The following is a 26,013-nucleotide window of genomic DNA, read 5'->3' as shown; positions in this document are numbered from 1 at the left end:
CCCAGCTTTGTCAAATTATAACCTTTTGCCATATTTTCTCCGTATCTTTTATTTTTGGTGTAAAAGAAATAAAATATACTGTTTTACGTATTTGTTTTCAACCTACCCGTGTGCTCTTCCTGTACCCCATTTCCCTCTCTCCCATGAATGTTTTTATACTTCTTGAATGTACGTATTGTTTTGCATGTTTTGAACCTCCTAGATGTTTTAATACTACATTTATTATTATGCATCTGGCTTTATTTTTTTTTTACCAAGCATTGCTTTTGAGATCATACATATTGATCACGTAGATGATCAATAGATCTGCACGTGGATCTAGCTCATTATTTTCACTGACATAAGTCTTTTACTGTATGAACGTAACATACTACATCTGACCATTCTTTCCTGATAGGCACCTGGGTTATATCTCTCTTAGTAGTAGTATCATTATTATGTAATCTTTTTTGTTATTTCCAATAATGTTGCCTTAAACATTTGCGTTCATGTTCCTTTGCACAGAAAGCAAGAGTTTCTGAAGGAAATATATCTAAAGTGGTACCGCTAGGTTAAAGATAATTGCACCTTCAGCTTTATTAGATATTGCCAAATTATTATCCAAAATCATTGTACCAATTAACACACCTACCAGCAGATTTCCCATTGTTCCAGGTCCCTGGCTGCACTTGATCCCATCAAACATTCGATTTTTGGCCAATCTGATGGGTATTAAATGGTATTTAATTACTATTTTACTTTGCGTTTCCCTGATTACCAACAAGCCTGAGTATCATTTCATGTGTTTGCAGAACACATATGTTTCTAGCATGCTGACTGCTTGTTCATCACTTTGGCCTATTTTAAATTGGGTTCTTTTTCTTTACTGATATGTCACGCATTTATAGTTACTGGATACTAATCCGTTGTAATGAAAAGCTCTGCAAATACCATTTCTAAGTCTGTGACTCCTCGATTTGTTTTTTTCATTCTGTTTAGGCTGTTTTGTTGAATAAAATTTTTAAATCATTTCCTTCTTGATTTGTCCTTTTCATGGCTTGTTGAATAAACGTTTCTTTACTCCAAGGTATTAAAATAGTATCCCCTATTTCCTTTCAATAGCTTTAAGTTTTATTTTTACATGTATGGCTTCAATCAACTACAAATAGTTTTTTAAATGATGTGTGGTAAGGATTGTTTTCCCCCCAAATAGGGATGAATCATTTGTCTGACGTTATTTATGTGAAAGTTAATCCTTTCACTACTGAATTGTGATGTTGCCTTTGCCATATATCATTCAGAACTTAGATAAGTTTTTTTTTTCTGGGTTATCTTGTTTCATTAGTCTATTTTTTTCTATTATCTTATCAATAGCAGTCTGTCTTAATTTCCATAGTTTTAAACAAGTCGATTTATGCTACAAGTCCATTCTATACTTTGGTTTTAGCAAAAGACCCTTTTTGCTCTCTCATGTGAAATTTTAGTTTAATTTTTTGAAATGCCTGTTGGGATTTTAATTCCAATTTCACTGAGTTTATAGATGCATTTGAGGATAAAAGACTTCTTTATGACATTGTATCCCCCATTTATACACACAGTTTATCTCTTTATTTATTTAGGTCTTCTTTTATGATTTCAGTAAAGTTTTAAGGCTTTCTTCATAAAAATTGTGATGAGTTTTTATTAGGGATATATTCCTAACTCTAAGCATTTTATAGATGTCAGTACTACAGTAAATGATAGCTTTAATCTATCTATCCATCCACACACATGTATGCATCCATGTGCAAGTATATCTATACTTGTATCCTCATGTCTTGTAGCTGACAAAAAATAATTTATAAATTGATATTCTATTCATATGTTCTCATAGACTGTTTTATTCATTCCAGTAATTTGTTGATTCTTATTAATTTTTCTTTGTAGTCTCTTACAGATGAGGATAATGATAGTTTTATTTATTTACCTATCTATCTATATATCTATCTATCTATCTATCTATCTATTTATGGTTGCGATGGGTGTTTGTTGCTGCCTGTGGGCTTTCTCTAGTTGCGGCAAGCGGGGGGGCTACTCTCCCTTGCGGTGCACGGGCTTCTCATTGCGTTCGCTTCTCTTGCTGTGGAGCACAGGTTCTAGGAGCGCGGGTTTCAGTAGTTGTGGCGTTTGGGCTCAGTAGCTGTGGCTCGCGGGCTATAGAATGCAGGCTCAGTAGCTGTGGCTCACGGGCTTAGCTGCTCCATGGCATGTGGGATCTTCCTGAACCAAGGATCAAACCTGTTTTCCCCTGCATTGGCAGGCGGATTCTTAACCACTGAGCCACCAGGGAAGTCCCAAGTTTCTCTCTTTTCAATCCTCAGAAATTTTGTTGGTATTTCTCGCCAAGTTGGTTTAGGTAGAACCAATGGTGTTACTAGTTTTGTTTTGTTTTCTATCATGAAGGGACCTGATTTTATTAAGAGTTCTAAAATTCTGCATCTAGTAAGACAATTTTATTTTAAAACATCATTTCATATGCTGGTATTGTGAATTACAGTCATAGACCATCTAACTTTAAAGTCTCATCTTATTCTAGGAAAATCCAGCTTTGACACAATGCGTGTGTCTGTTTGAGTGTGTGGCTTTTAATACATTGATAAATTCTGTCTGCTATTAACTTGTGTAAGGTTTTTGCTTTTTGGTCATACATTTAATTGACCAAAAATTTTTATCCTCTTCATTTATTTACTTGTCCACTTGTTTATATATTTATGTGCTGTGTTGTGGACAGAAATACTGTTCTATGTGATATTGATTCTTTGATATTTGCTGAGATCCATTTTTTGGCCTGGGACATGGTAAATTAAAAAAAAAAGTGTTCTACATATCCTAGAAGAAAATATTTATACTTAATTCAGTAGCAGGGTCCTATATATTTTTATCAGATGACATATTTTTTGTGTTGTTCAAAATCATCTATATCATTATTTTAGTTTGCTTATTCTATTAATTATGGAGAAAGGTATGTCAAAATATCATAATATTATGGGTTTATCACTTTTTTTTTAGGTAAGAGTCATGTTTGATTTATATATTTTCAGGTCATGTTATTTGGTATATCCAAGCTCAAAATCATTATATACCTTCCTTTTATCTTTATATGGTGAACTCTTTATCTTAGATTTTTTTTTTGTCTTAATGTTTCCTTTGCCTGATGATAATATTAATGTAACATTTTGGTTAGTATTTGCCTGGCAAATATTTTGCATTCCTTTACCTTTTACCTTTCAGTGAACTTAGCTTTAGTTAAATCCAACCTGAGAGTCTTCACTTTCATAGTCGACTTTAATCTGATTAGTGTAATGACTAGTATATTAGATTTATTTCTCCCATCTTCTTTGTGCTTTCCATTTATCATTATTTTTCTCCGCTTATTTATTTTCCCCCTTTCTCGCTTTCATTGGGGTGTACTGGATTTCTTTATTTCTACTCTTTAGCCCTTCTTAGTCCGTCCATCTAATTTTTGCAGACTATATTTTCTAATTATATTTCTTTTTTTGGTTATACTAAAATACAAATATGCATACTTATTATCAAAATCAAAATTTAATAAAAACTCTGATGTTGATTTCTGACCCTTACTCTTATATTTTTGTGTTTTTTTAATTTTGACGTGTCAACTCATGTTCATTGGGTTTTAATCTGTGACAGTCATGTGTCCCCAAGGTGAAGTTTATATCCTCCCTCAGAGGATAACTTCTAGGTACCCTTGGAACATTACTTGTCTAGAACGATTTCTTCTTCTTCTTTTTTTTTGTTTTTTGCGGTATGCGGGCCTCTCACTGTTGTGGCCTCTCCCACTGTGGAGCACAGGCTCCGGACGCGCAGGCTCAGCGGCCATGGCTCACGGGCCCAGCCACTCCGCGGCATGTGGGATCTTCCCAGACCGGGGCACGAATCCGTGTCCCCTGCATCAGCAGGCGGACTCTCAACCACTGCGCCACCAGGGAAGCCCCCTTCTTCTTCTTTTTTTTTTTTCTAGTTAGTTTTTCAGTTTAGGCATTCCCAGACCATACTAAGCAGTGTAAACTCAAATTTCAAATCTTTCTGAGGTATAGGACATAGACATAGATATGTTTTCCCTAGTATACTCTTTCACTAAGCATGTAGGCTTTCAGAGGTCCTAACCTTATTTTGAAGCCTTTAGTTATAAGTCCCCACCCTGCAGACTTTCAGGGCCAAATCTCCATTCCTAGAATAAGTAAGCATATTCAATCCACTCGGTTGCCAAAACTGATGGCTCTCCCTTATCCAAACTACATCAATAAAACTAGATTCAGGGCTTACCTGTCTAGTTCTCAGTTCTATTTTATTTTTGCCTTTAGCAACACATTTTTTGACTTCTCTGATCTCAGTCATGCATTTTAAAGGATGCTAGTTATATCAGTTGTATTTTATCTGGAATAGAGGTTTGTACTGGAAATATTTTTAGTTTGTTAGTCCAGCATATTTCCACATACAATTTCTAAAATATACCTCTAAGGTAGAAATCATTTGCATTGTGTAGTTGAGGTTCAGTGTAGTTCAGTGATCTGCCCAAGGTCAGGGAGATAATAATTATAAAGCAGAATTTAAATCATGCTGTTTGACTCTAGAACTCTTGACCTTTCCAAGATATTAAGATGCCTCCTTGGGTAAGTACATGCTAGTGAGCAAGGCATTAATATCCAATCAAGTACAGAACACTGCAACTATCTGAAGATAAGGCAAGCCCCCCCTTATAGTCCTAAAGTCTTTTAGGAAGCTGCAACTCAGACTAAAGTAGATTTTATTTCTTATGTAGAATTATAGAGCAAAATAGCTTAAGCACTTACATATTGTGAGGTGAGAGCCGATTTTTTTTTTTTTAATTGAGAAGGGATAGTATATTATCCCAACTGCTTTCTGTTTTTTTCTATCCATAAAGGTTACCTATACTTGCTTTAACAAATTAAAGCACTATGTAAAATAATTAAAATAAAGTAAAATTATATCAAATTCCATCACCTTGAGGCAGCTATCAAGAACATTCTGGTCAGCAACCCTTCATGTATCTTTTCATATATAATCATACACAAACACATACAATTTTCTATGAATATAAGATCACAAGTATGTCAATACCACTTCATCTCTAGTGTTCGTGAAAAAAGGCGCATAGGAGAAGTAAACCCAGCTAGTCAGCTTTATGCTAGCTAACTACTTTCATGGCTTTGACTACTTTTTCAAATTCTGGATAAATATATTTATATCATTTCATTTGTTCACCCATTCATTCATCCAAATAGCATTCACTGGGTTGTCCCAGCTTTTCCTAGGTTTCTTGGATTCAAAGATCAGTAAAATATAGTCCTGCCTTTAGGATGCTCATAGGCTTTTGGGGAAGAAAAGACATTAAAATGAATGGCTTTAACGCAGCCTAATATATACAATGGAATATTACTCAGCCATAAAAAGAAATTGAGTTATTTGTAGTGAGGTGGATGGACCTAGAGTCTGTTATACAGAGTGAAGTAAGTCAGAAAGAGAAAGACAAATACCGTATGCTAACACATGTATATGGAAACTAAGAAAAAAAAAAAAGGTCATGAAGAACCTAGGGGTAAGACGGGAATCAAGACACAGACCTACTAGAGCATGGACTTGCGGACATGGGGAGGGGGAAGGGTAAGCTGTGACAAAGTGAGAGAGTGGCATGGACATATATACACTACCAAACGTAAAATAGATCCCTAGTGGGAAGCAGCCACAAAGCACAGGGAGATCAGCTCGGTGCTTTGTGACCACCTAGAGGGGTGGGATAGGGAGGGCGGGACGGAGGAAGACGCAAGAGGTAAGAGATATGGGGACATATGTATGACTGTTTCACTTTGTTATAAAGCAGAAACTAACACACCATTGTAAAGCAATTATACTCCAGTAAAGATGTTTAAAAAAAAAAAAGTGTAGGGTCTGTAGGGAGCACGCGTAACATCAGACACAGGCTGTGGAGGAGTCTGAACTCCTCAAAGAAGGCATCCTGGCTGGACAGGAGGGGGAAGGAGGAGCCAAGCCATGAGAAGGAGGACAGAAATGGCTTTTGAGTCAAAGGGCATAATAACATTTGTTTTGTGGAAGACCGTCTTAGTAGCAGTATAGATAACTGGTTTGGGGGAAAAGTAGAAAGACCAAACATCTGCCCGTGGGATGGACTGATGCAGGAATACACTGAGTTCCTACCAAGTTCTGGCACCATGCTCGACGTCGTCATATTCTATTCTGATTGAAAAGAACTAAAACTGACAACAAGATATCCTTCCTCACTGAATGACTGAAGCTGTGTGTAGTCTTCTCCAAAGAATTTCTTAACGTTCATAAAGGTTACAAACACTGTTTTTTCCTACATGTGATAACCATATACTCCTTCATTCTAATTTTGTTTGGGTATCACCCTGGATTCTTCAGAGAACACTTTACTTTTGTTCTAGGTTGAGAGGTACTTTGGTCTTATGTTTTATTGGAAGAGGGCTGTTGTTGATTATTTGAAGAAGATAGAGGATATCCTCTGCCTTGGGAAGCGACAACATGAAAGGCAGTTTGACGTCACTGTGGATGTCACCTGGACCACGTCAGGAAAAATGACTACGGTTATTCCATTAACTTTGGTTGTGATTTTCGATGAATTAGTTCTCCTCTCTGGACCTTGCTTTCCTTGGGCAATTCAAATAAAAAGCATGTATGGAGCTTCTGGTAGGAGTCATTCCAAAGATGAAGAGGATACCACCATCACTGATCTCAAATAGTTCAATGGGCAAAAGAGAGGATAAGCCAAGTACAGTTTGACTATAATTCAAGGCAGAGCTTGAAGAGCACCAACAGAGAGGAGGGTCCAATCGTGGTTAGAAGGATGAGAAAGGGAGAGTCCTGACACCTAGATTAGGTTGATCCCTTCTACAGGTGTCCATATCCTCCCATACTTTATTATAAAACTCACACCCTTTGTTGTAATCAGATGCCTGTCTTCCATGGTGTACATTAAGCGCTCTAAGGACAGAAAAAAAACATTAGCCTTTCATTGCTACATCTCTGTACCTAGCACAGCGCTTGGCACAGACTAGGTTTCCGACAATACCCGCTGAAGGAATCAATAGTCAGAGACAGTGCACGTGGGGAACATATCAAGATGTAAATGATAAGCATGGTATTCTAGGCAGTAGGAACAGCACACAACAGGACACAGGTTAACCTTCTGAGATAAAGAACAGTGCATTAAGACTGGCCTGCAGGGTAAGCCAAAGGAAGTGCTAAAGTTTCACGAGAATGGTCAGTTGAGAGTGTAAGGTAGATGGTGGAGGGTTCTGAGGCCAGATGTTAGGGCTTGAGTCATTGACGGATGGAAACCCACTGTTGTAAAAGCAGGGGACTGGATGCGATGATTTCCCAAGTCCCACACCTCCAGCTATAGAAGTCAGAACTTAGATGTGTTAGCAGTGAGACACTGAACCGGCACCCAGGGCTTTAGACAGCCTGGGTTCCCTCCACCGCCACCTCAGTAGACTGCGGCCCTTTCCATTCATGTGGAAATTAAAGCTTTGCTTTAATGAAATCTTAATCTCAGAATGGTGAGATTCCATTGCCAAGAAAAGAATCTTTGTTTGGGAAAATGGACTTTGGTCTCACAATATCCATCCACTATTATCCCTGGTGACCACTGTGAGCTCCAACCCATGGTCTGGATTAAATGAATGAGGACTGAGAAGGCAGGGATCTGAGAATCCACTGGGCATGTGTATCCCTCCCAATGGGGCTAGGGTCCACCCCTGTCACACAGGTAACACACAGCTCATTCTTTTCAGACTGACAGTGCCGCCCTCACTCTGTATAAGGCTCAGGAAGGAGCAAATGTATACATGCAACTGATTAATTCCAGCAGCCTTGGATATAATTGTACAAAGATTTGCCCTGGTACCAATTTAAAACTCAGTAGCACATTTAATAAAACTAACAGTTTGCAGCCAAGCCCTTTGTTATTTTGTTTTAATCATCTTTTACCACCAACTGAAATGATTTTCTACTTTCTTGGTGCAGTGAAATAAAATCCAAGAGAAAGAATGGGGGGACAATGTGGAAATTATAAAAGATTCAGAGTTTCAAATCCTGGGATAAGGTCACAGCAGCCCTGAGAGTTAACTGGTTATTTGTGTCAGGCTGAGATTTGAAGGGAAGACATTTACCAGTTTGGGGGAAACGCCACACCTGTATAGCATTAAAGAAAGGAGAGAGGAAAAGAACTACAAGGGACTCTTGTTTTTCCTGCATGCAACCAAAGGTGATGTGTGACAGCTTCCCCAAACACCCCTGCTGGTGATGGACAGGTCTCTTGATTGCAGAGCAGGGGCTTGTGACAAACTGACCGGTCGCCAAGACCCCTGGGAGCCAAAACACCAGATATAGTCGGAGGTAAACAAGGTATGCAGCACAGGGTGAAAATGGAGGCCACACGGGGGCCAGGAGTCAACAGAGGGACCCAGTGACAGCTGGTGATTGAGCGGCACTAACTGAACACAGTTGTTGAGGACCAGGGGCCAGTGGGGAAAGCAGCCTCCCTTCTTCCTGTGGCCTCTCTGGGTGGCCAGCGATTTTATTACTGGCAGAGGGTGAGCCCAACAGCATTTTCGAATTTGGCATCACATCTAAAACCATTTGGGGGCTGGGCATCTCTTTCTTCGCCCCCCTAGCCCCACCCTCCCCATGAATGCTTTGGATTCGGTGAAAGTCGGCGTGCAGTTAGCAAACTACACTTCCCCTCGAATTTTGAAACCCATGTGCGCTTGGGGAAAATGTAATCCTTATGTTCCTGATTCATTTACACTTAACTCATCAAAACGCTATTTTGTAAGAGCTATTTGATGTCCGCGAAGTCTTCTGAGCCCTTTTGTAAGCCTGGCTTCTTAGAAGCAGGAAGTCACGTTTCTGACGAGAGGGGAGAACTTGAACTTAAAAGACTGAGTTTGTTTTGAAATGAGGGCTCTTGGAGGGTCACGTGGACCCGGAGCTTGGCCAAATGCGTTCTCTCATTTCCTATACCACCCCCCTCACCAGCACCAGCTGCCATGACGTTACTAATGTCAGCGCGCTATGATTTCACCCTGAGCAGCCAACGGAGACTTCTTCATGATCAGAGAGAGCTGAGCTCAAAGCTGAATCCCAAGGTCTGGCCAAACTCCAGCACTCCGCGATGTTGGGGGAAGGCGCACCTGGATTGGGTATCAGGAGACCTAGGTTCAATTCCCTCTTCTGGCATCGAAGGGCTGTGTGACTGAGGAAGTGGCCTCCCCTCTCTGGGCTCAATTCTCTCATCTGTAGTGTCAGTGCTTCAATGTTCCTTCCCGGCCTGAGAGGTTTTGAGTCTAATTCCTAGACAGGAGGAGGTGTGAGCACCTCAGAATTCTCTCTGCTGAAAACTTTTGGGGACTGAGTTTGTATACAACGACCTTAGCTCAAGAAGGAAACACAAAAAATGTAGAAATCAGGCTTTGGATATTGGTTTGCTCAGCGTCTCACTGTGGGATGGATGCTAGAGCCCAGAGAAGGAGGGAATAAGTTGCCGCAAGTCATGCAGAACGTTAATGGCAGAGTCCAGCTTTCCTGGCATTTTGTGACTAACATCGTTGGATGGAAGAATTCAAACGTTTCAGTTTATAGGATATTGAAGCTCAGGCAAAAAACCTACTTCCCACTCTGACAACAAGAACGTGAAAGCAGCATTAAAATGGAAGAGGGCACTGGCATTGCTCCGCGTGAGGCACAGTGAGGTGGTGTCTGGCTTGTATTAAAGCCCATGAGTGAATGATTAATCCTGGGTAGAAAACAAAGCCCATGCCTCGTAACGTTATAGGTATTAGTGTGGCGGAAGATTAACCCCACGACCCCCACAGGGGACCTCTGAGAACACTGGACAACACTTCGAGAATCAATGCATGATGAAAACAGGTGGTCTCACAGGTCTTGTCTGCCCACCCCCCAAAACACACACACACACACACACACACACACACACACACAGAGTCATGCACGCATGCACACACACGTGCACTGCACAAGCTCGCCTCACCTGCTCCTGAATCTGTACACAGAAATGTTATGGCTCAAAGCAAGCTGTAGCTGTCTGCCCCCACCAATTCGCAGACTGATAATGGGAAGACAGCTTTGAACTCGTCCTCCTCTCATCCCAAACCAAACATCCCTCTATCTCCACATTATGCGTTTCAGTGACGCCAACAACATAGGCACTTCTAGGACCCACTCACTTCCGTCCTCCCTCTGACCAGTCGTGGTGTACATCCATCCCATCAATACTGCTCAGCCCCATCCAGTTCTCTCCATTCCCACCTTGACTACCCTAGACCAGGGCCATCTTCTACTTCAGTGCTGGCAACATTGTCTTATCTCCCTCATCATTTACAGTCTGTGCCTCTATCCCTACATCTGCCCAGATAGCCACACAGCCAAAGAGCTGTCCTAAAACCTAACCTGATCAGGATTCTCTCTTACCCCTAACAGCCCCTCACCACCCTCGGGATGAAGCCCAGACCCGTCAGCATGGCATTCTAGAACCAACGTTGCTGGCCTCCTCTCAACCCCTCTGGCCTCTTTGCTCAAACTCTCCTCCTCAAAACTGACCCCTCAGCCACCATGAGCAAACAGTCCCCCCTCCCTTCCCTGGCTAAATGGTCCGGCCTTAGTGTAGATGCCACCTTTCCCAGGAAGATCTCACTGACCTTTTAGCTGAGTGAGGATTTCCTAGCCCTTGTGCCTCTCTTATCATAACACCTTTCTCACTTTTTTTTTTTTTTTTTTTCTTTCTCACTTTTGTTACCACTTAGGTGTCCCCTTCTCATATGAATTAGATGAAGCTCCAAGAGGGTTGGGACTGCTCTTCATTGCCCCGTTTATCTCTCTCCATTGCCCAGCACGGGGCCCATTACAAAGACAGTACTAAATAAATGCCTGTGGGGTGGATGGTAGACTGACTGACATTGTCTGGCCCCATCCCTTCCCTTTAGGGGGACTGCGGCCCCAAGAGGAGAAGAGACCATGCGATAAGATTTTCTTTGATCCTTTTGCCCCTCTGGTAACGAATCCATTTCAGACGTTTAAAGGAAGACCTCCAATGAACCAGCTATCATCTGTATTACCACAAATTTCTGACCACTTATTGATCTGCCAAAGGGTTTACTCATTCATTCATTCATGCCTTTATTGACCTGTTTATTGACCATCTACTTCATGCCTGTCCTTCCAAAGAAGCTGAAGATAATATGACAAATGTTACCTAGTTCCCATCTCTGGTATCTCACTGTCAAGTCAAAATGCCGCTGAACAGGAAAAATACAGCAGTACATTCTGAAATTGTCCCAAATGGAAACAATCGGTAAGCCCTAAGAGAGAGAGACAGTAGGTCAAGAAGGAGCTCTGAGGGCCCCAGTGCACCTGGAAGGCTTTCTTTACAGACGGCCAGTCTCTGAGCTTGCACGGGACATGTAGCCTGGTCCCTCTACTCTTACTGAATTAGACATACTCGGGGCAGGTAAGAACTCCAGGAGGGTCTGAATGGAATGTCAGAGCTGGAAATGACTTTCAGAGTCATTTACCTAGGCCTTCATTTTATAGAAGGGGGACTTGGGCCCACAGATGGGGAATCCTGACCCAGTAATATAGCAAAATCTCAGGAGATCGGTACTTGAAGCCATGTCTCCTGATTCCAGGGCCAGCACTTTGATGGGTTTTCTCTCTTTTTCTTTAGCTCAGTTACAGAGATTAAAGTGCAATGGTCTTTTCTTTCTTCTAATCCAGCACTGAACTCTGTGTAGAGTTTTTTTTTTTTTTTTTTTTCTTTCTCACTTTTGTTACCACTTAGGTGTCCCCTTCTCATATGAATTAGATGAAGCTCCAAGAGGGTTGGGACTGCTCTTCATTGCCCCGTTTATCTCTCTCCATTGCCCAGCACGGGGCCCATTACAAAGACAGTACTAAATAAATGCCTGTGGGGTGGATGGTAGACTGACTGACATTGTCTGGCCCCATCCCTTCCCTTTAGGGGGACTGCGGCCCCAAGAGGAGAAGAGACCATGCGATAAGATTTTCTTTGATCCTTTTGCCCCTCTGGTAACGAATCCATTTCAGACGTTTAAAGGAAGACCTCCAATGAACCAGCTATCATCTGTATTACCACAAATTTCTGACCACTTATTGATCTGCCAAAGGGTTTACTCATTCATTCATTCATGCCTTTATTGACCTGTTTATTGACCATCTACTTCATGCCTGTCCTTCCAAAGAAGCTGAAGATAATATGACAAATGTTACCTAGTTCCCATCTCTGGTATCTCACTGTCAAGTCAAAATGCCGCTGAACAGGAAAAATACACCAGTACATTCTGAAATTGTCCCAAATGGAAACAATCGGTAAGCCCTAAGAGAGAGAGACAGTAGGTCAAGAAGGAGTTCTGAGGGCCCCAGTGCACCTGGAAGGCTTTCTTTACAGACGGCCAGTCTCTGAGCTTGCACGGGACATGTAGCCTGGTCCCTCTACTCTTACTGAATTAGACATACTCGGGGCAGGTAAGAACTCCAGGAGGGTCTGAATGGAATGTCAGAGCTGGAAATGACTTTCAGAGTCATTTACCTAGGCCTTCATTTTATAGAAGGGGGACTTGGGCCCACAGATGGGGAATCATGACCCAGTAATATAGCAAAATCTCAGATCGGTACTTGAAGCCATGTCTCCTGATTCCAGGGCCAGCACTTTGATGGGTTTTCTCTCTTTTTCTTTAGCTCAGTTACAGAGATTAAAGTGCAATGGTCTTTTCTTTCTTCTAATCCAGCACTGAACTCTGTGTAGAGTTGAACGGGAAACTGTTTCATGAGTGTGTCTGTGCATGTCTGTGTGTTTGTCTTTCACACATACTCTCTGGCCTAGCCAAGAACAAGCCTAATGAAAACCAAACAATAGGAAGAATCATGAACATTTACATCTTTATAGTTCCCCCACATTGCATCATGTTCTTGCAAGTCCATTAGCTCATTAGTTTTTCAGGACACCCTTTGTGAGACTATATAGCTAGGAATCATCACCCACTTTTTTCCAGGGACAGGAGCTGAGGTTCAAAGCATTGAAGGAATCTGCTCAGGGTCATGCAGCAAGACAGCTGTGTGCTGGCCTGAGAATCAGATCTGCTGACCCCAAATTCAGCATCTCCTAAGTAATGTCTGAGGTTCCTGCTTTAGCAGATACAACACAAACCCACTATGTTCTGTCCTGAGGATTCTCATCATCTCTGAGCACAGACTGAATGGATTTTGTCCACTCCCCTTGCCAATGCCCAGTGTGAGATAAATTCCTCCATCATTCCCACATCTGTAATTACTCTGACGGCTGTTATTTTCCTTCTCGTTCCCATTCATTTACTTGTTTTCTTAAAAATCAGGAACTGGTGCCCATACAACCAAGTCCAGTCCATCCTTCCTACCCACAGGGAGAGAGGCAAAGGAACAAAGAAGCAGGTGACAGCAGGACACCCGCTGCAACCCGACTTCACTAACTCATTGTGTTCCAAAGGAGCTCTTGATCTACCCCACCCACTAACAAAACACTAAATTACAATCTATTCCTCCATTTCAGGAAATAACATTTCCCTCATTCCAGATACTCACACCAGAAACCCGGGAGTCACTGGACAGCTCCTTCTCAGAACCCTTGCATCCAATACATCTCCAAGTCCTGTTGGTTCTACTTTTCAAACATTCCCCCAATTCATCCACTTCTCCTGCAGATGATCATGATCTCTGGCTTGTACTTTAGCAATAACCTCTAAATGGACTTTCCCACTCTTCCTCAATCCCCTCTTTACAGAGCACCAAGAGCAATTTCATAGAAACACAGATCTGATTGGTTTAGTCCTCTGCTTCCCAATGAACAAATCCAAACTCCATAACAGAAACGCCCTTCACAATACGGCCCCTGCTTACAACTCCAGTCTCGTCTTCTGTATATCCCCCCTTAATTTGAGGCGGAATTGTGCTCTACTATAACCTCACATAATAATAAATCTTCAGGTTGTAATTATATTTTTATTTGGGCTATTATGCAGACCAGCCCTCCTATCCAGTGATAAGATTCACAATTACAGTGCCAGCATGGAGACTGACACGCAGAAGGCACTTATGCTTAAAAGACTGAACAAATGGATGAACAAATTTATCAACAGAGGCTTGGGTCCATCACTTAACTTCCGTGAGTCTTAATTCACATCTGTAGAAGAGACACTATAACGGTCCAGGAATGCATCACGCTGATCCACAGAAATTTAGATAAGTGATCTCAGTAGTGTTAGCACCAGGGGCCCTTCACACTTTCAAAATCGTGAAGGTACCTGGAGACAGTCAGCACTTCTACGGCTACTGCTGACCCCAGAGATCTGTGGATTCTGCTAAACCCTTTTGTTTACCCTAATGTTCCCAGAACCTGTATTTCATTCTGAGAGGTACTTGGCCTAAGACTGACGAGAGGGAGTTGTAGGTGGGTGATGCCCGGCTTCCAAAAATGGAGGAAGATTGTGCTGACCATGTACACTGCTGGCCTGGGCTAGGAACAGAAGAATTTGTTCTGGACTTGGAGAAACAGCTATCAATCCTGATGCTGCTCATCTGTCCTGATGGACAGCAGAACGCAGGCAAGGCCATGTTGGAAAGGTGTGGGGAAAGGCCCTGCTCAGAGAGGGGTCCAGCCTGGAGCGTGCATTTCCACAACAGGTTCCTGGAAACCATGCTGGTCTGACCATGCCCACGCTGTGCCACACCTCTTCCTCATCTACTTAAATATTCAAAACCTAAATGAAAAAAAAAAAAGTTCTCTTCTGTGTGTTTATTCTGTTGCTTCCTGGAAACAAGAAAAGCTCGTTTTAACATCTACTTTCTCCATCCATCAAGATGCCACCTTGTCCTTTTCCTGTCATAGCAATGATTATGCTCTATAGTTTGCCAGGCATGCCCTTCGGCATCAGGCAGGGAGATGTAAAACTTGACTCGAGCATCTATTAACTGTGGGACCTTAAATGAACGACTTTACCTTTTTGAGTCTGACCTTCCCCATCTAAAAATAAAGCATACTGATAACTACACCTCATTGGTAGGCTTATAAAAATACTGAGCATATATGAAGTATTTACTACATGGTAATTATCAGCAGTAGGGATGCTAGTGCTGCTAGTAGTAAGTGCTACCTGCATAAGTGATGGTGGTTAACACAGTGATTAAATTCACACTCCACTGAGGTCAGAAACTGGGTTGGTTTTTGGTACCCACTGTATCTTCAGAATGTGGCATGGTTCCCATCCAAGGAACGTTTGAGAAATATATCAATGAATAGATGATTACTAAGAGTAACTTCTTCATAAATGCTAGCTCCCTCTTGACTACCCGTTCTACCCTAGATTCCAGTAACACTGATGGATATGCAGGAGGGCTGACGTTAAAATCCCGATTTAGCAGATGGGAAAACTGAGGTGTGAAAAGCTTAACAACCAGACACCACTTAAAGATATTAATAGACAAGTCACGGAAGAGGGGATGCAAACAGCCAGTCGATATTTGAAAAGCTGCTCATCCATGATGCACAAGCACAGGAACACCCATGAGAAGCCATGTTTTACCCACCAAATGGGCAAAGACAAAGCACTTCCATCTCGTTGGGTAGTCATGACCACGGATACACCTAAATAACCTGCAGCACATTCCTACTGTGGAATGTTCTATAGCAGTTAAAAGGGATGAAGTAGATTTAGGGACCAAAGTGGACAGATAGCTCAGATTGCTACATTTCTACATTCGATCTGAGACTGAACATGTTCTTCTGCCATGAAGCAGAGTAGGTTGGTTCATTCATTCTTTCATTCGTTCTTTCGTGTATGCATTCATTCATCAATTTTCGCTAAGCATCCACTGGGTTTCAACCATCCATCCTATGGCAAACTTCTTCAATGATCAACTTTTATTCATCCTTCAGGTCTCAGCTTAGACATGACTTCTTCCAAGAAACCTTCCTCAACCATCTCAAGCTGGGTTAGATGCCCTTCTTGTGTTTTATATACCCTTCTTGTGACCCTCACACCATACACTTCTCATGCTGCAGTATAATCACCTGATTTCTTTGCCCGTTTCCCCCTTTAAACTGTGTGCTCATGAGACTAGGGATCTCTAGTTCCAGCATAGAGCACGGCACAGAACAGTAAACACCTAGTAAATACCTGTGAAATAAAGAAAGTATCACTGAATATGATTAAATTAGATTTTCACTATTTGGTTGATGAATGAATGAAAAAAATGAATACAAACAAGAACAAAGAATGCATGACGAGGTGACATACAGAAAGAGCCAGGAAAAGAAATGTGGCTGAGACAAAAAATGAAATGGCGACTCACCTTGAGAGCCAACAGAAACAGCACAGAGGAGCCACCTGTGCTTCAGCTGACCCCGATTTGGTCTAACCTTTCCCAACCCTCTGAGGCTTACTATGGCATCATGTGTCAACACTACGGCTAAGATGTGGAAGCAAGAGACCCTTTTTCTGAGAGGTTCTACCGCTGACTCACTCTTCACTCATTTACCTGACAGGCATTCATGGACCCTTGACTCTGATGAATGAGCCTGCTAAATTTTGTATTTAAGAATCTGAACCAGGCAAGGATCACGTTATAAGACATCTGTGTTCCCAACAGGCTAGGATCTCAATGATGGCAGGTCACCCAGCCTCTATTATGAGTCACTAGGGGACTCTGCCAGTCTCTGTTCAAATGTCACCTCCTCACAGAGGCCTTTCCTGACCACCTATCTAAAATTACTAAATCCTACCCAGTTGAGATGTTATGTAGTGTTTTCTGGTTCGTCTCTTCCAACTACATCACGGGGATCAATGAGAGCAAGGATCTTCTCTGCTCTGTTCACTACTGCGTCGCTAGTGCCTTGAAAGTACTCGGGTTCATGGTGGAAATCAAAAAATATTCACTGAGAAAATGAACGGATGAGCGAACTAGAAAGTTTCTGAGCTGACTGATAGGGGTTTCTGAGTACGTGGAATCCAGAGGAAGAGATTTGAGGTTTGATCTGTAAAATGTGGACTCATATCCGCAACAATTTCCACCCGGATCATGTGAATGTGTCCTTCCTTTATGTTTATTCATTTACCCCAAGACTTATATTGAGAATACTGAGGAGGTGAGGTGAAACAGAGATTATGTTGGCAGCTTAACAGGTCTGAATGTGAAAGAAGAATCAATAGATTAGTTAACTGGGACACACCAAGAAGTTCGTTGGGAGAGATGACTTCTAAGAATATTTCTAGCTCTAAATCAACGATTCTAAGAACAGAGAGGCACAAACAAAGTAGGCAACACAAACACAGTTGTTCAACTAGAGAATGGATAAGAGCACTAGCTTTGGAGCTGATGGATCTATGTGCAAACCCCAGTTATAGTTACACAGCTTGATAGCTGTGTAATCTCTGAGTTTCAGGTTCTTATCTGTAATTTGGTGATAGGAGCACCTACGCTGCAGTCGTTGTACAGATTAAGTCAAATGAGATTACTTAAATAAAGCCCTTAGTTAAGCATTTGACACATAGTAGGTACTTAGTAAATGACAGCTTCTCCATTTCCCTTCAACTGCTAAACTCCTTCTCATTCTTTACTCAAGAGCCATTCAAAAATATTTACTGAGTGCCGACTTTGTGCCTGGAATTGTTCTAGGCACTGGGACTGCACCAGCAGATAAACCAGCAAAAATCCAGTCCTCAAGGAGATTATATTCCTCAATTACAGCTCAATTCTTCCAAGTTTCGGTTAGAAACCACTGACTTTCTGTTTCTGTTTTCTCCATCAGGGCATTTACTATACTGCAGTGCTACTGCTTTCCTAACCCCCTCTCTTCCCAAAGAGTGGGCACACCACGTGGGCAGACTCCATGCCTGTCCTGGCACCACTGTACCATCACGTCCTAACATGGTGCATAGTGTGTAACAGACGTCCAGTAAATATTTGCTGAATGAGTCAACGATGGATAGACGAACAGATGAATACTGAGAGTCAGCTGCTATTCACTGTTCCTGGTTTGCTTTATATCCCACTTCCTCTAAGCCAAAAAAAAAGGGCTTAGTTTTATCCAGAGTCTTTACTTCTTAGAGAAATCTGGAGATTCTATACAGACTCAAGTAGCATGGTGCCCAGTGCAGAAGCACTTGGCGGTCAAGTTTAGAAACAGAAGCATCCTTGCTCCTTCTTCCCAGCCAGACACAGAAAGACCTGGCCGTGTACTTCATGATGCCAGACTTCCAAGAGTGGATCTCAGGAAGGGACTGTGGGTCGGTGGCCTGTGAGCTGTAATCCTGCCTCCTACCTCCTGTATCTTGAACTGTAGCCAGCTTGGATGCATGTCTGAGCTCTAAAATTCTGCCTTTGCATTATTAGAGCAGGAGGTGGTATGGTATTGTGGTTGAGAAGGTGGAATTTGGAATTAGACCTGGGTTTTAAACCTGGCTCTGCCACTACCAGCTGTATTAGGTTGGATAGGTCACTCTTCTGAGCTTCAGCTGCCTCAGAAATACGTGTCAGGCACTTAAAACAGAGTCCGTGTTCAATAAGTCGTTATTGGTATTATTATTATTATCGTTATCATAATTATTCACAAACGACACCTTTCACTAGGCCATCCAGAACTGGTGAGGTCCATGCTGGGTACTGATTCAGAGAAAAACAATCTCTGCTGAGTCCCTTTTACTACCAAAAAAAAAGTCACCTAAGAACAACTCCTATCCACAGAGAAAAGCTTCATATGTTGTCCCCTCATTTTACAGATAGAAAACATAAAGCCCCAAAAGGTGATGCAATGTGTCTTCATGTCACACAGTGAGTGAGAAGCAGGGTCAGCACTGGTTCCGTTTTCCTCTGTCAGTGTCAGTCCTCACTCAGTGCAGAGGCTTCCACTTAAGGGAGACAGTCCCCATTTTTCCCTTGTACCGGCCAAAAGCAATCAGTCTACGAGAAGCATCCATTGGGTAAGCACAGAAGCCTCTCCCTTCATCAATGTCATACCTTGGGAAACTATCTCCAGTATAGATAACAGAAAGAATAAATATTTTTGTTGAGAGAAAAAATGAAGACAAAGGTCAAAGGGAATCATGTAATGGGTTGAGTCAGGGAAGAAAAAGAAAGCATTTTTTTTCTCTCTCCTCTTTTTCTCCAAAACAGTCTTTATATAGAACTTGTCTAAGAGCCAATTTATTTGATATGGAAAAAATGTGAGAGCAGTAAAATACACACACACACACACACACACACACACACAGACACACAGACACACACACACACACACAAAGAGGTATTTGTGTTGGAGTTTAGAACTCGATTTACCAAGAGATAAAGGAGCTGAAATGATAGGTTGACTTGGAATGATATTTTATTTTTTCAGAGTCTCAGAGAACTTTCAAGTCAGGAAGTGGAGCCTGGCCCAGCCCAGGTCTCCAATAAATTCCTTGGGACTCAAGAAAGACAAAGAGGAAGGTCAATGAAGGCCTCAGTCTAGACCTTGTGCCTGCAACACAGTGGGGACCAAAGAAACATTTGTTGAGAATGAAAGAACAAGTGGTACACAACGTAGACCTGAATAGTGGTGGTTTTGGAAGCAAACTGGCATAGGAATTGGCATTTTTACCAAGTGGTTAAGGTCTTCAGCACTAAAGTGTGAGTGTCTACAGGAAAGTGGCAAGGGCTGAGTCATCCCTGAATCTACAGCTCTCAGCACAGACTCTGGCACACAGAATGTTCTCAATACAAACTTGTAAATTGAATGAGTAGTCACTCGTATGAGTAAAGAGACCTTGGAGATTCCTGGGCCTTAGAGATCATTTAGAGCAGTAACCATTAAACTTCAACCACCATCAGAATCATCTGGAAAGGTCCTGTACTCAGAGTTTCTGATTCAGTTGTCTGGGCTGGGACCTAAGAACATGGCTTTTCTAAATTCTCAGATGCTGCCAGTACGGGGCCACACTGTGAGAGCCTGATTTAGTGCAGTGATTCTTAAACTTGGCTGCATGTTGGAATCATCCAGTGAGATTTTAAAGTCCTAATGGTTAGGCCTTATCTTCCTTACCAATTAGATCAATACCTGGGGCAGGACCAGGAGGAGGAAGGAGGCGGGGATGCAAGTGAGCTGGAGGTGATTTTAAAATGCCCCCAATTTTTGTAGCGTGCAACTGACTTTGAGAACCACTAGTCTAGTACAACTTCCTCCTTATGGACTGAAGGCCTCTGAGCACCGGAAAGAGTGACTAGCCTAAGAATGCACAGCAATTTGGTGACTTAGCTGAGAACAGAACTCAGGGTGCTTTTCCTTCTTCAGTTGAATTTCCACAATTCCACACTTATCAACCTGTGTCAGCGCTCACAGGCTCACAACTCAAGGCTGAAAAAGAAAAGCTGGGTTTAAGCTGAGGTTTTAAGACATCTATTCTTCCTTCACCTCATTGTTTTATACAGAAATGTTAAGTGGATGCATATTTATAGAACTTTACCATTCTAGACAAGTGACGAGATGAAAGAGACAGGGTTATAGAATATTTTCAAGGCAAGACGATCTTCTAAGCACGTTCTCAAACACAAACCAAGCGCTCCCCCGAGTTCTTACACAGGTGTTCTCCATCTCTGAGTCAATGAATGGGTAAAGGCTTTGCTTGTGATGTGCACGTTAATTGCCAGCATTGTAACAGGAAGTGCTGGTAAAGTGTTTGAAAGCGGTTCTGTCTTTTAGAAAGATTAAAAGTTTCCTCCAGAACTTGGTTTCTATTAATAATATTTGGCTTAGCAAATATTTTCAAGTGGACAGAGCCGAGATTGTGTCTTGTATCATCTTAGAACCAAAGAAAGTGCCACAAAAGGCCCACAGAAACCGTTGACTTCAACATTTTCATCACACGGAAGAGGAAATCAAAGCTCAGAGAGATGGACCGATTTAGCTAACATTAGTAAGCGGACTGGCTGGGGCTAGACACAAGGTGTCTGACTCTTGAGCTATTGTTCTTTTCAATACTCAAAGTGTTCCCCACCCATGTCACTTGTACATAGAAGAGGTTCAACCAATGTTTGGTGGTTGACTTCATAGACTCTTGGTACCCAAATTAGATGTAGCTAAGGCTCTCTCATTTGTTAGATGAAAGCAGAAATTGGAATCACGTCTTTAATTGAACAGTGGTTAAGTGCACTGGCTTAGGAGTCAGGATGAATTCCAATCCTGATCTCACCACTTCCTAAGTATGTGATCTTGGACAAGTGACTTCCTATCTCTAAGCTACAGTTTCCTTCTTTGTAAAATGAGAAGGAGACTAGGGCTGTGGTTGTGGGGAGGATGAAATAAGTAAGAGATGCAAAGACCTTAGCCCATTGTCTGGCATATGGGAAAAGCACTAATGGCTTCAAAGTAAGGCAGCCCCTCTCATAAAACATAAATCCTCAGGATATCTGAGGAAGAGGTGATAGAGAGGTGGACTGAGAAAGGAACATTAAGGACAAACAGTATCTCACATCAAAGCAATGAGTACCCGAAACGAATCATGGAGACCTAGAGCTGCAAAGGCTCCTAAGGATCCAATGGGTATGACCCTCTCTTCCACACTGGAAAACAAGGACTCTTACTGGTTATGTTCACCTTCCAGCAACAATCTTATGCAAATATCCAGGAACATGCCCAATTCCCAGCCAACCTGCTATAACTTCACCCCCTTCTCACCCACTGGAAAAGCAATCACAATGCATGAATACTCTTCAATTTAATATAAGAGGGAAATCATTAGCAAACTTCGGTTCTTGTACTTTCATTAGTAATACACGACTTTCTCATTGCTGCTCTCATCCAGCCTCCTTCATTTTACTGTTGGGAAAACTACGCTGCAGAGAGGTCAGAGAGGCTTAGAGTTTACATGTTACGGCTGCCACCAAGATTCAGGACTCCTGGTTCTTTGTCCACTGTTCTTCCCACCATATCAACTCTGCCTTGTTAAGACAATTCTACAGCCAACACCAGGTTACAAATCCCTAGAAGTGAGTCTGGCTGTGATGAAGCTCCTTCCAGTGCAGGCCTCTCTGACCCTCCTTACATCCCTCTACAGCCCACCCACTTGATCCAGAGAGTGCACTTACATGTCTGTGAATCTTCTATTGAAGTGTAGGGTGGAGGCCACGTCCACCTGGAGAGGAGGATCCCGGACCACCTTGTACTGCAAGGGCTTACACTCCAGGCAGAGTGGGGTGTCTGCAACAGAGGTCAACATGGCCGCATCTATCTCCAAGTGCTCATCCAACGTGTAGATCTGGATGCCAAACACCTTCTCGTTCACATCCCGGAGTTTGATGGTCAGTGGGACATCACAGAAGACGTTCTGAGGGCCCAGGGAGATGTTCTTCCCACTGATAGTCAAGAGTTTGATGTCATTGACAGCCCCACTGGAGTCCCAGTCAGTGGAGACAAAGGTCACCCAGATGGTCAAAGACTCAGGGACCAAGGGGTAGTGGAATTCCAGTTCAAGGTAGCAGCCTTGTGGCTCAGGGCAGGCTGGAGGGACTGTGTGTGGGTTGACAGCTGAATTTGGGCTCCAGGTGCGGACACTGGACTTACAGGGTTGTTCAACATCTGGATGACCTGTGGACAAGAGATGAGGGGATGAGTTCGTCCTCAGAGTTTCCTGCAGACCTCTGGTGACACTGGCCTGACTAGAACTCACAGAGAGGGTAAAAAGAAAGGGAAGATTCTCAGTGTCTTGGTGAATCTGCTGTGTGCACAGCACCCAGCTCATCCCCACACCTGCAATACAGATCTGGACAGATCACCAGACATCTGGTCAAAACTACATTCAAGTAAGTGTCTTATGATTGTGTCGGTGCCCAAACTGTCCCGCCTCATTTATTACTTGTAGGCTCTTCTGCCTCAGATGGAAAGAAAGAAGGAACACACATTTGCTGAACATTCACTATGTCCTCTGAACCTGTTTAATTCTTGCAAGATCTCATTTCTGAGATGAGGCAACTAAGGCTCAGAAATGTGGAGTGAACTAACCAGAGTCTCACAGCTTGAAGTGTAACAGTCAGCATTAGAGCCTAGTTTTGTCTCGTCCTGAAGTTCCTCGTTGTTCTCCAGACTGAATGGAAGAGCCACTAAAATAAACTAGCATCCCTGTGGCACTGCCTTTGGTACAACCTGCTTGGAATGACAGAAGGGCCAGAAACCTCCAGTGAGGAGGAGGTAAGTAAGGATAGCTTCTGCCCCTTGGGCTGAGTATTCTGGGAGGAAACTGTCTAGAACCATGAATGACAGAGCTGGAAGACAGCCCTGGAGCCATCTTATCTCTTTTCCTCCCCTTCTCCACATGAGGTCATTCCATACCACTGAGCTTCTCTGAGCTCTGTCCAGTCTGACTCAGGAAGGGGAGGGATGGTTAGGAGGGGGGAGAAGGAAGGAGAGATTCTTCTACTCTTTCCCCAGAGAGACGATGCCTCATCCCCACTGATCTCAGCCTGCAGCGACTTCTGAATTTTTCTCTGCTGAGATCATTAGTCCTAGACCCTCAGAGAGCTCTCCTTTGCACTGCTGAGAAAAGTAATCAGGACTCAATGCAGTGATTGGCTCTAATTTATTTAAGGGTGTCTAGCAAGAGATACACATCAGCTGGTGAGGGTAGGATGAAGGCTCTCAGGTTGTGCTATCAGCCACATTCTTTAGCATCAGTGGTTGATGGGGGGTGGAGATGCTGGACATTTCTAAAGCAGAAGGGAGAAAAATCAATCTTTGTCCGAAAAGGTTTTGATAATGTTACAGCATAATAGGAATCACCACAGTATGAAAACTAGAAAGCCATTTTGGGTGGAAAAGCCATTCCAGTGAAAGCTGTAAATGCCTCCAATCTCCTTGCCTCTGCCCAGCCAAGGGAGAAGAGAGAAGATGTCCAGTGGAGATGGAAAAGAGAAGAGAAAAAGACATGGGAGCAAGGGGGCTGGGGGGTGGAGAACAAGGAAAATTCAAAAGACTTTTTAGATATAACACATCAGAACAAGAAGAGATGGATGTAACTACAAGATTCCCTCCACCTCTCCTTGGCCAGGTTCATTTATTACTTGCAGCAAATGCTGGATAGAAGAGACCGGTTGTTTAAGTCAAAGGCACAAACAAGACTCCCTACCTAGGCTGAAGCCTTTCTTCTTATCGATTCTCCACCCAAAGAGTTCCTGATTCTTTTGACTCTGGGTTGTTGGTACTCCTGTATCACTTATTCATTCAAAAAGCTTTATTGAGGGCAGCGTTTGAATACATACAGAGCACATTCCCTAGCCATTAATTTATTTATCTGATTCTTATCAAAATCCCATAAGATAGTTGTCATTTGTGTCTCTGTTTTGTAGCTCTGTTTCACTCAATACCATATTCAGTCTTTAATACAGGGCCTGGCACATAAATAGTGAACACAGTGGACATTCAATAAATATTTGTTAAGTGAAGAATCTTCTATCTTGTTCAAATATGGAGCTACAAAAGAAAGTGAAGTCTCCATGGAGTACTGGAGCCTGCTGTGCCACGGCAGGTGCCAGGTGAACACCCCCCGCCCTCCACCATGGGCTCTCCTGGAACTGGCAAGTAATGGAGCAATCTTTCTCCCTTCCTCAGAGAAAATGACTGTCAGTGGTGGGAGCCACAGGAGAGCAAAGATGACAAATCTGTCTGGCTCACGCTTTCATCCCTGGTTCATTGTTAATCAACAGAGGGACCAAGTGCTTTCCAAGGGACAAGAAAGTGAGCTTGGTCGTTATGCTCAAGTAAGTAAACGGGACTAGAAATATTTGCAAAGTGTGTGCTATCAGAGACCAACTTTTAGATGTACAAAAGAGCCTCAAGGGGCACTGAGTCCAAGCCATCAAAAAAGCAGCAATCCCTTTAAATAATACCAGTCTTCATGCACTGACCATTCTCTGTGTGCTGGGCACTGTGCCAGGCACGTTACATGCCTCAGCTCTTTTCATCCTGGCCATAAGTCTATGACGTTGGTCTTATGAAACTCATTTTACGGTAGAGGAAACAGAGCCTGAGACGGTTAAGTAATTCCTTGGTGGGGAGTAGGATACTATGGGATACTGTTGGTCCAGGGATCATGCCAAGCTTTGAAGGAATGAAAGATGGGTTAAAATATCAACTATACAGTTTCTCACAGTATCACCTACTCTAATGATGCCTACCCGACAGGGGTGCTATAATGCTCAAGTGGGATGAGATATTTAACAGAGGAACATATTCACAAGTACATTAGCTCTGTTTTGAAACATAAGGAAGAATTAACAAGGGAAAGCTTGGGAAAAGGAGATATTCCAAGCAAAGAGAACAGTTGAGAGAGAATGTGCAATAAGATGACTGTGGTTCTGAGTGCAACGGGAAAGCAGTAAGTGGTGGTAAGGCTGGCATACAAAGCCGAACCCAGATTATGAACGGTCTTGTACATCACTTTAAGGAAACTGAACTTTATGCTGAGAGAGCTTGGGAGCTACTGAAGAATTTGAAGCAAGCAAATGAAAGCTGTCTTTCAGAAAAACCAATGTTTGGAGTCACAGATACTCTCCATCCATCCATCCAGGGAATAATTGTTGACTGTCTGGTCTGTGTCCAGTGTTAGGCTATAGTCACTGGAAAAACAGGTTTTGCAGACATGGTCTCTGCCCTCATGGAGCTTCTAGTCCAGTGAAAACAGTTAAGAAACTGCTGTACTACTTCAGATAATACACAACTGCTGCTTGTACAAAGGGAACATCAGAGATGAGGACAAATCAGTGTCCCTACAGAAGAAAAATGGATGCAGCTGGGAAACTAACTGGATGTGTGGTGATAAATCTGGGAGAAGGGTTGAGAAAAGTAAAGGGAAGGGAAGGGGAGGGGAGGGAAGGGAGGGAGGG

General features: G+C 42.6%; 1 protein-coding gene across 1 annotated transcript in view; it reads right to left on the bottom strand.

Moving 5' to 3' along the window:
• Nucleotides 1–26,013, bottom strand: part of PAPPA (pappalysin 1) — a 225,850-nt gene that overhangs the window by 149,444 nt on the left and 50,393 nt on the right. Inside the window, exon 7 of the mRNA XM_024762187.1 lies at nucleotides 22,225–22,723. Within this exon, the coding sequence (XP_024617955.1) occupies nucleotides 22,225–22,723 (499 nt within the window). The remainder of the gene's footprint in view (nucleotides 1–22,224; nucleotides 22,724–26,013) is intronic.

Source organism: Neophocaena asiaeorientalis, unplaced genomic scaffold, assembly GCF_003031525.2.
Source record: "Neophocaena asiaeorientalis asiaeorientalis breed wild unplaced genomic scaffold, Neophocaena_asiaeorientalis_V1.1 scaffold78, whole genome shotgun sequence".
NCBI classification, from domain to species: Eukaryota; Metazoa; Chordata; class Mammalia; order Artiodactyla; family Phocoenidae; genus Neophocaena; species Neophocaena asiaeorientalis.
The sequence above is the reverse complement of the archived record's forward strand: the minus strand, read 5'-3'. Positions and strand labels throughout refer to the sequence as shown.